At 45.6% G+C, this 9,049-nt stretch overlaps 1 protein-coding gene across 1 annotated transcript; it reads left to right on the top strand.

The window, feature by feature from the left end:
- The first annotated feature begins 749 nt into the window (after nucleotides 1-749).
- LOC143277699 (glycoprotein-N-acetylgalactosamine 3-beta-galactosyltransferase 1-like) lies at nucleotides 750-4,062 on the top strand. Its single transcript, XM_076582624.1, has 3 exons — nucleotides 750-1,025; nucleotides 1,916-2,577; nucleotides 3,913-4,062. Exons 1-3 carry the CDS (start codon nucleotides 758-760, stop codon nucleotides 4,060-4,062), a joined length of 1,080 nt encoding a protein of 359 aa, XP_076438739.1. The 5' UTR covers nucleotides 750-757.
- Nucleotides 4,063-9,049: the final 4,987 nt, after the last annotated feature.

Here is a 9,049-nt window from a genome sequence, read left to right as displayed (position 1 = left end):
GTGAGGGAGGAGAAAGTCTGAGCACTCGAACCTTAAACCGTGTACAGTTCGTTTTTCAAGTCAAGACAGCAAGACAAGTATAAACCACTGTGCTATCTTCCAGCGACGCCTTATTATTGAATTCAGGTGGAGGGGTCGTCGTGTGTGTGTTTCAATTAAAAAATTCCTTTATCGCAACATCACGATAACGCGTCCCCAGTTCCACTCCCCCTTCCCTGTCACCCGCCCTCACCCTTCCCCCTCCTCATCCTCTCACCCGTCCTCCGTTGTTGTGTACGTGGCTCTGCCAAGGCCACCACCAGAAGGCATTATTGCAAAATCAATGTGAGCTGGAAAGCGAGACATTTGACATCTTTGTGTGCAGTGGTCAACGGTGGTGGGTGGTGGATGGTTGTCATATTCTCTGAGGATCTTTTTGTGCGTTTTGTGTGTATCGCGTACTTGTAACTCTGATATGGGTGTGACTGGAGATGTGCTCCTTTGTTAATGACATCCACTTTTAGTGTGTGCTCAGAAATTCATGCTGCTGGGCACTCCTCAAAGAAATCCGTCTTTTTGCGTATGTGTTTGTGTGCTTCTTTCTACTACATACTCCTAAAGACGTCCAACTTTTGTGTGTGCGTTCAGAAATTATTGCTGCTACAACCCCCCCCTCTTAGAAATCAAATTTGTGTGTGTGCTTAGAAATTCTTGCTACTACACGCTCCTAAACGACACCCACTTTTTGTGTGTAGTGTCCAGGAATTCTGTGCTTGCAATGTCCACGCGTGGAGTCCTGACCAGGAACTTGCAATGCTTCATTGGCTTCGTGCTGGGAGTGACCACATCCTTCGTGCTCTTGTCCAGCACTCAGCTGGGTCGTGTTGACCGGACAGATACACGGGGCAGGGGGGCAGTGGCACCTCTGCAGGTGCCGAGACAGGCTGGCGAGGGTTCCGAGGCCAAGGTGGTCAGGTGTCCTCCTGCCGATGACGGCCCAGCACTTATCACGGCGCCGAGGTTCGAAGACCTTCAAGAGCATTTGGGTAAGTAGAGAACTGGAAATTATTGTTCTTGTCCTTCATCTTCCTGTTGTCCGTCTTGATGTTGTCCTTCTTTTCTCTTCTTTTCCCATTGTTCTTCTCCTACTCCTCCCCCTTCCCCTCTTCAGTACCCCTTCCTTTTCCTCCTTACCTTTGTGCGTGTGTGTTCGTGTGCGCATTGAAACAATGTGTCCACGTGTCCAATTAAAATCATGTAACATATGCACACGTGTGGGTTTTTTTTGTTGTTTTCTTTCTTTTCTTTTTTTTTGGGGGGGGGGAGGTCTTTTCTTTTTTTCCTTTTTTTTTGTTTTGTTTTGTTTTTGTGTTTTGTTTTGTTTTTTACATCATGCAATGCTACGATCGTTATGTTAAAAAAATGAGGACATAAATAAAAGCAAAAATCATTACATAACAAAAGATTTTAAACCTGTTGCACAGGTGGGAGGGGACCTGATACGTCCACCTGTTCTCTTTTCTTTCTTTCTTTTTTTTTTCTCACCAAACACTTGCGCGCGCGCGCGCGCGCACACACACACACACACACACACACACACACATCATGTCGACTAGCCCGAATGTTTCGATTCTGCTTGTCTGACATGTATTCTGTCTCTGCAAGAAAACGTGGCGTTGCGTTGCCTTGCTTTGCAGTAGCGTTGATTTGCATTGTGCAATGTTGTATTGTGGCCTTGTGGCCAAACGTTGTCCATATTTGTTTTTCTATAAAGAGCAACAGTTATCGCATGTTTTGAACCTGCGTGCCTTAATTTACCGAAAGCAACAGTTATTGTACTTGTCTCTCGTTTAACATCTCTTTCTCTCTCTCTTCATGTCTCATTCAGATCTCTCTGATTTACCCAGTCATTACCTTTGAAATTAAATGATTTCAGACGACGATAAAAGAGTGGCGAAGGAGCTGGCCTCTACCGTCCGGGTGCTGGTGATGGTCATCACGGAGCCCCAGAACCTATATACAAAAGCGGAGCACGTGCGCAACACGTGGGGCAAGCGCGCCAACAAGCTGCTGTTCATGAGCTCCGAGCAGAACGACGAGTTCCCTACCGTCGGCCTGGACGTGCCAGAGGGCCGCGAGCACCTGACGGCCAAGACCATGAAAGCCTTCCGCTATCTGTACGAACACCACTTGGACGACGCTGATTGGTTCATGAAGGCGGATGACGACACTTACGTCATCATGGAAAATTTACGGTACCTCTTGTCAGCGCACAGCACGCAGGATCCTGTCTACTTCGGCAAGGTGTTTGACATGGCCACCAAGCAAGGGTACACCAGTGGCGGGGCGGGTTACGTGCTCAGCAAGGAGGCGCTGAGGCGGCTGGCCACCAGAGGGTTCGCTTCCCCGCTGTGTCGTCAGGACGGAGGGTCTGAGGACGCGGAGACGGGCATCTGTTTGCACAGGCTGGGGGTCAAGCTCCTGCCCTCCAAGGACCGGTTGGGGCGTTCCAGGTTCCACTGTTTCAGCGTTGACGTGACCGTCAGGGGCAAGTTCCCGCCTTGGTACTCTGTGTTTGACTTGCCCGGCAGTAAAGCGGTATGTGATGTCTCTTTTTGCGTAGACCGGTAAATGTTACTGATCACACATGCACACACACATACACACACAGATATGAAAATATGTTATATTATATATCCACACATGCACTCACACGCACGCACAAAATGCACTCATACACACGCATATGCACACACGCAACCATTTAATATTGAAAAAAGTAGTGTTTTAAAATAAATTCTTGGAACTTAGAATGTGAAACGAAGCATTGCAACTGTTGTTAAGCATACATAGGTGATACCACGAGGCGCGTATGTGTGTTTTGTGATGCACGTGATTTTTGCAGGAAAACCTTTTTCACTTACTTAGAGCATTCTAACTTTACGCTACGTAGCCTATGTTTCCTTTTCATTGAAAATAGCTTGCTAAAACTGAATAAACCATTATCACACACACACTCGCGCGCGCGCGCGCGCGTGCATTTATATAGATGTTCCCTAAGGATCCACAACTGGTGATTCTGTGTGAAAAAAAAAAAAAATATATATATATATATATATATATCTAATAAGATCTTGGCCTTGTTTATGGACAGCTGGATATTCTCAATTGCCAGAACTCTTTTTTTTTCCTGCCTCACTGACAACACCAAAAGATACAGGCTACACTTTGTCTGCTTTGTGTTTTTCCTTAATGATCATCAGACGAACTCGACATGTGAAATGACAGGATGGTCGTTCTCAGCATCTCAAATCAGGCCTGTTGTTTCAAGAGTTTGAGTTGCAGCCCACGAACGAAGAAGGAGAAGAAGAAGAAGAAGAAAAATGTTTCAAGAGAACTCCCACATCCTGCCACCCGTGTTGTTGTTTTTTGTTGTTGTTCTGAAGGCTTCGGGCGTCTCTTGTCTTGTTCTGTTCGTTGCTTACTGGGTTTTGCTTTCGTTTTTCTGTAGCCAATAGACTGATTTTCTCCACTTTCGTGTCTTCGTCAAGTGGCGTGTTGGACAGTGAGTCAGTAAATTCACAGATATTCGTCTCTTGGCTCGAGTACATATGACATTACACATAAAGCAGTCACTTTCAGAACACGACCAGCCATTAAAAGAGACTATATATATGCACCACAATTATTGATGGAAATCAATGTTGTCAATGTAAGAAAACTGCATGCCATTGAGAATGAAATATAAGGTAGCAAAACATTTATTTCCTCTTAGAAACGCATCTACTCACATAGGTATACATTCCCAACTTCCCCCGCCTATAACATCCCCTTCCTCCTTCACACATTCACATACGTCAGAACACAGTGGCAACAGCAGCAACATGCCAGGTATGATGCAGTGCATGTGATAATTGTTTGTACGTGTTGCAGACGGTGGTGAACGTCAGTGATTACCCCATCACGTTTCACTACACCAGGCCCAAAATGATGTATGCCTTGGAGTACCTCGTTTACCACCTTCGGTTGTACGGGGTCGTGCCGGGGTCACAGCGTCTGAACAGGAATTACGATAAAGCATAAAGTGAAACGTGACGTCTACATGACGCGCGACTGACTACGTCATATGGCGATTTTTTTTTCTTTTTAAAAAAATTGTGTATTTATTTGTTTATTTTTTAGGGAGCCTGGAAAAGAACTTGAAAGGTTTTCGGTATTTCGCATTGTATAAAAATGTGCGTATATATATATATATATATATATATAGAGAGAGAGAGAGAGAGAGAGAGAGAGAGAGAGAGAGAGATAAAAAGAAAACAAAAAACAACAACGCTGTCGGACAGCAAATATTTCGGCGCTTGCCTTCCTCAATGCTTCTGACTGAAAGTGACGTATTATAGAAACACGTCATCACTCGATATCTATAGAGAGAGAGAGAGAGAGGGAGAGAGAGAGTTTATCAAGGTTATTTATGCTATATTATTCGCATGATTTGTATTTGGCAAAACAAGTGTCTTGCAACAAAATTGAACGGAGTCATACTTTCGTATATTTTTGCTGAACTTTATATTTTGCATAATTTATGTAAAATGACACACCTCCGTGATACATGTGAAAACAGCACTGTTGCGAACATGATAATTGCTTTTGGTGGTGGTGGTGGTGGTGTGTGTGTGTGTGTGTGGATGGGGTGGATGTTGTTTCTGTTTCAGTGTAAGTGCGTCCGCACTCATGCGTATGTATTTTTGCTCACATAGTCCGGACACGAGTGTGTGTGTGTGTGTGTGTGTGTGTGTGTGCAGTGCCGGAATTCAATAACTTTAAGGTGCAACAAATAAATATTTCTCGAATGCAAAGTCTCAAGTCGTCTTCAATTAATTCTGTCAGTCAGTAAGTTCCTCGTGCACCGGAAACACATTAGTTGAAAACACACTTGTGCTCACACATACACACACACGCGCGCGCGCGCCCACACACACACACACACACACACACACACACACACACACACGCACGCACGCACGCACGCATGTAGACACACATACACACATAGAATTGAATAAGGGTATAGTCCATAGAGAAACAGACACACACACAGTGACACAAATACATATGTGCATGAAGACACGTGCTCTCACATACACGTGCGCGCGGCGCACACAAACAATCAATAATAGGTTCAGAATCTCTGTCCAAGCAAAAGAAATCATTTGATGCATAAATGCCGACGAAGCAAAGCCCAGAAACCCCTACCCTGGAAGGAGAAGGCGTCTGCCTTCTCAGTCATCCACACGTGCTGCATTGTTGGGCTGCTGGAAGAAACTGGCTGATTCGAACAATGACGACAGACAACTGCAAAGCTCTTGGCAGAAAACCTTTCTCATGTCATTAGCAGCTACAACAAAGTGCAAGGCTCGCCCCAGGTCGTCCTTACTCTACCCCCTCACCATAACTTTATCCCAAAGACCCCTCCTCTGCTTCTCCCCATTGCTTTATCCCAAAGGCCTCTCCTCTACCACTCCCCATAACCATATCCCAAAGACCTCTACTCTACTTCTCCCCATAACTTTATCCCAAAGACCCCTCCTCTGCTTCTCCCCATTGCTTTATCCCAAAGGCCTCTCCTCTACCACTCCCCATAACCATATCCCAAAGACCTCTACTCTACCCTTCCCCATAACTTTATCCCAAAGACCTCTCCTCTACCACTCCCCATAACTTTATCCCAAAGACCTCTCCTCTACTTCTCCCCATTACTTTATCCCAAAGACCTCTCCTCTACTTCTCCCCATTACTTTATCCCAAAGGCCTCTCCTCTGCTTCTCCCCATTACTTTATCCCAAAGACCTCTCCTCTACCACTCCCCATAACCATATCCCAAAGACCTCTCCTCTACCACTCCCCATAACTTTATCCCAAAGGCCTCTCCTCTACTTCTCCCCATTACTTTATCCCAAAGGCCTCTCCTCTACCACTCCCCATAACTTTATCCCAAAGACCTCTCCTCTACTTCTCTCCATTACTTTATCCCAAAGACCTCTCCTCTACCACTCCCCATAACCTTATCCCAAAGACCTCTCCTCTACCACTCCCCATAACCTTATCCCAAAGACCCTACTTTACCACTCCCCATAACCATATCCCAAAGACCCCTACTCTACCACTCCCCATAACTTTATCCTAAAGACCCGTACTCTACCCCTCCCCATAACTTTATCCCAAAGACCTCTCCTCTACCACTCCCCATAACTTTATCCCAAAGACCCCTACTCTACCCCTCCCCATAACTTTATCCCAAAGACCTCTACTCTACCCCTCCCCATAACTTTATCCCAAAGACCCCTACTCTACCCCTCCCCATAACCATATCCCAAAGACCCCTACTCTACCCCTCCCCATAACCATATCCCAAAGACCCCTACTCTACCCCTCCCCATAACCATATCCCAAAGACCCCTACTCTACCCCTCCCCATACCTTATCCCAAAGACCCCTACTCTACCCCTCCCCATAACCATATCCCAAAGACCCCTACTCTACCCCTCCCCAAAACTTTATCCCAAAGACCTCCACTCTACCCCCACGAAACACTTACTGGGTGTGATACCTGCAGAGTTCGCACTTACTAACGGCTCAAATTTAGCAATGTTTTACCATTACAATGTCACATAACCAGTTTATAAAAACCATAGTGCCAGGATCTACATCCAGTCAGTTTCTATAATGCTCGTTTATTTCATCTATTAGAGTTCCCGACCGTTACTGATTCATGATCAATATAAACCCTACATTCATTGAACACCTACTTTTCCAGCATTATTTAATTAGTATGCCGAGATGGGTCTTTGTTGTTTTTTGTTTCACCATTTCTAAAATCAAACCTACACAGCTGTGTTGTGGAAACACCGCATGACGAAACAATCAGGTGTGGCACAACAAGAACCTCACATAACCACTGTCAGCTCGTGTACTGATCAACAGTGTCTTAGCATTGTGTCAAACTAAAGTTGCCTTCGAGCAAGAGAAATAAAGTTGTCAGCAAACACAATCATTGATTGTCCTTTTTGTTTTCCTTTTTATTGTTTTCATATACACACTTACAGACAGACAGATACACATGTGCACGTACGTAATCGCGCGCGCGCACACACACACAAACACACATACACTTTCACAGTTTTGCCGCTGTAAGATTTAAGCATGGCCCACACTTTCCCCCATTTCCTACCCTCTATCCCCCCCCCCCCCCCCCCCCGACCTCACCCCTCCCCCTGCCCCCATTGTTCCTCCTTCACCTCACATTTCATACCCTTCCTCAACCCCCCCCCCCCCCCACCCCCGCCCCCCAAACCTCCCGTCACCCCGCAGCCTATCCCAGTCCCACTCTGACCTTTCACCCCCACCCTCCCACCTCCTAAACTGACCTTTACCCCGACATAACCTAACCCGCATGTTTAATACATACAAAACAAAAGGAAGGCAGACAACACATTTTCCTCCAAAGGACGGAGGAGAAGAATTACTGACTGCGATCCCTGTAGAGATTGCCCAAACTCATGGCTAAATTTGGCCAACTCTTTTCCCACTGCAGTGACACCCATCCAAACGGGAATTTCCTTCATGATTCACTGGGCACCACTCTTTAGCATACGTTGTCAAAATTATCTATTCCGGACTCCATGTACTTCGTATCCGTTCTGATGCAGACAGCAAGCACTTGACTCACTCACTACACAAGGACGAATACACCACTCCGATACAATGATACTCTGTTATGCACATGACAAATCTGACTAAGCTTTCCGCAACACGCATGAGTCTGGATTTCAGTGAGATATCCCACACCATCTGTCAAATCTGGATTCACACACACACACACACACACACACACACACACACACACACGCACACACACACACGAGTTACTGACAAAAAGTTTTTATCAGATATCTGCCATTCTTCTGTATGTACAAATGTCATATCTTTCTAAATAGGAAATAGTTCCGTGTAGATATAGTCTTGAAATGCATGAATATACAAAGTAAAAAATGCAAGAATACTTTATTATCTCTAAAACTAGTAAAAGAGAAATCGTTTATTCGTAGAAGACATTTAAGAAAGAGGCGTTTCATCCACAGAACAACACTTTTTCTTGTGTGTGTGTGTGTGTGTGTGTGTGTGTGTGTGTGTGTGTGTTTACACAGTTTTCTCTTGTGTGTGAGCTCACGCAGAGTCCGGCTTCTTATCTGTGGGCCAGTCGTTTTTTCTGCACCGTCTTATCTCGGGTCGCCGCTCGACTCATAATGTTGGGAAGGGGATGCCTTTGTCGGCACACACACACACACACACACACACACACACACACACACAGAGGTTATATTTGACCTCACTGACGAACGTCCGTGACTTGACCCTTCAGACTGCGCCACACCGCTGCAGCCAAAGACACCGTGATCTGTAAGTTCATAAGTGGCTTGGTTGATGGCGGTACCCCGGGAAGCCGTACTCTGGTGCAGATAAGTAGAACCATTCGGCGAGGCCACTAACACAGACTAGAAAAACTACAGGTCCGCCACTCCGGCCCGCTTTGACTCTCCGGCACAGGCACTGGCTACGGCCGGCCTCCTTCCCTTCAGCTATCCGCCTATGGAACCAGATTCCAGACCACATCATCCACGCCATTTCCCCTCAGGCCTTCAGGATCAGGACTGAAGCCTTGCTTCGAGCCTCAGGCTCAGTATAATAGCTTCAGGACATTCTTTTTACAAAATAATTATTTATGTATTTGTTTGTTCTTTTTTTATCTTTAAATTTTTTATTATTTTTTTATATATATATTAAACTGATGCTGAGTGGGACCCGGGTTCCCCTGGCTGAACTAGGGGGCTTAACGGTCGTACATAGGCATCAGTCTCCAAGAACGCACCCCCCATTGTGGATTGTTGCCCTGCACAGTGATGACCACAGGAAGACAAGACAAGCATGGGGTGATGTGGAGACAGAAACTAGCTGTGACAAACACGAACAGTTTCAGAAATTGGAAAATCCGAGAACGGTTCAAAATCGTCAA

This window comes from Babylonia areolata, chromosome 2 (genome assembly GCF_041734735.1).
Source record: "Babylonia areolata isolate BAREFJ2019XMU chromosome 2, ASM4173473v1, whole genome shotgun sequence".
Lineage (NCBI taxonomy): Eukaryota > Metazoa > Mollusca > Gastropoda > Neogastropoda > Buccinidae > Babylonia > Babylonia areolata.
This window is presented reverse-complemented; position numbering and strand designations above follow the sequence as displayed.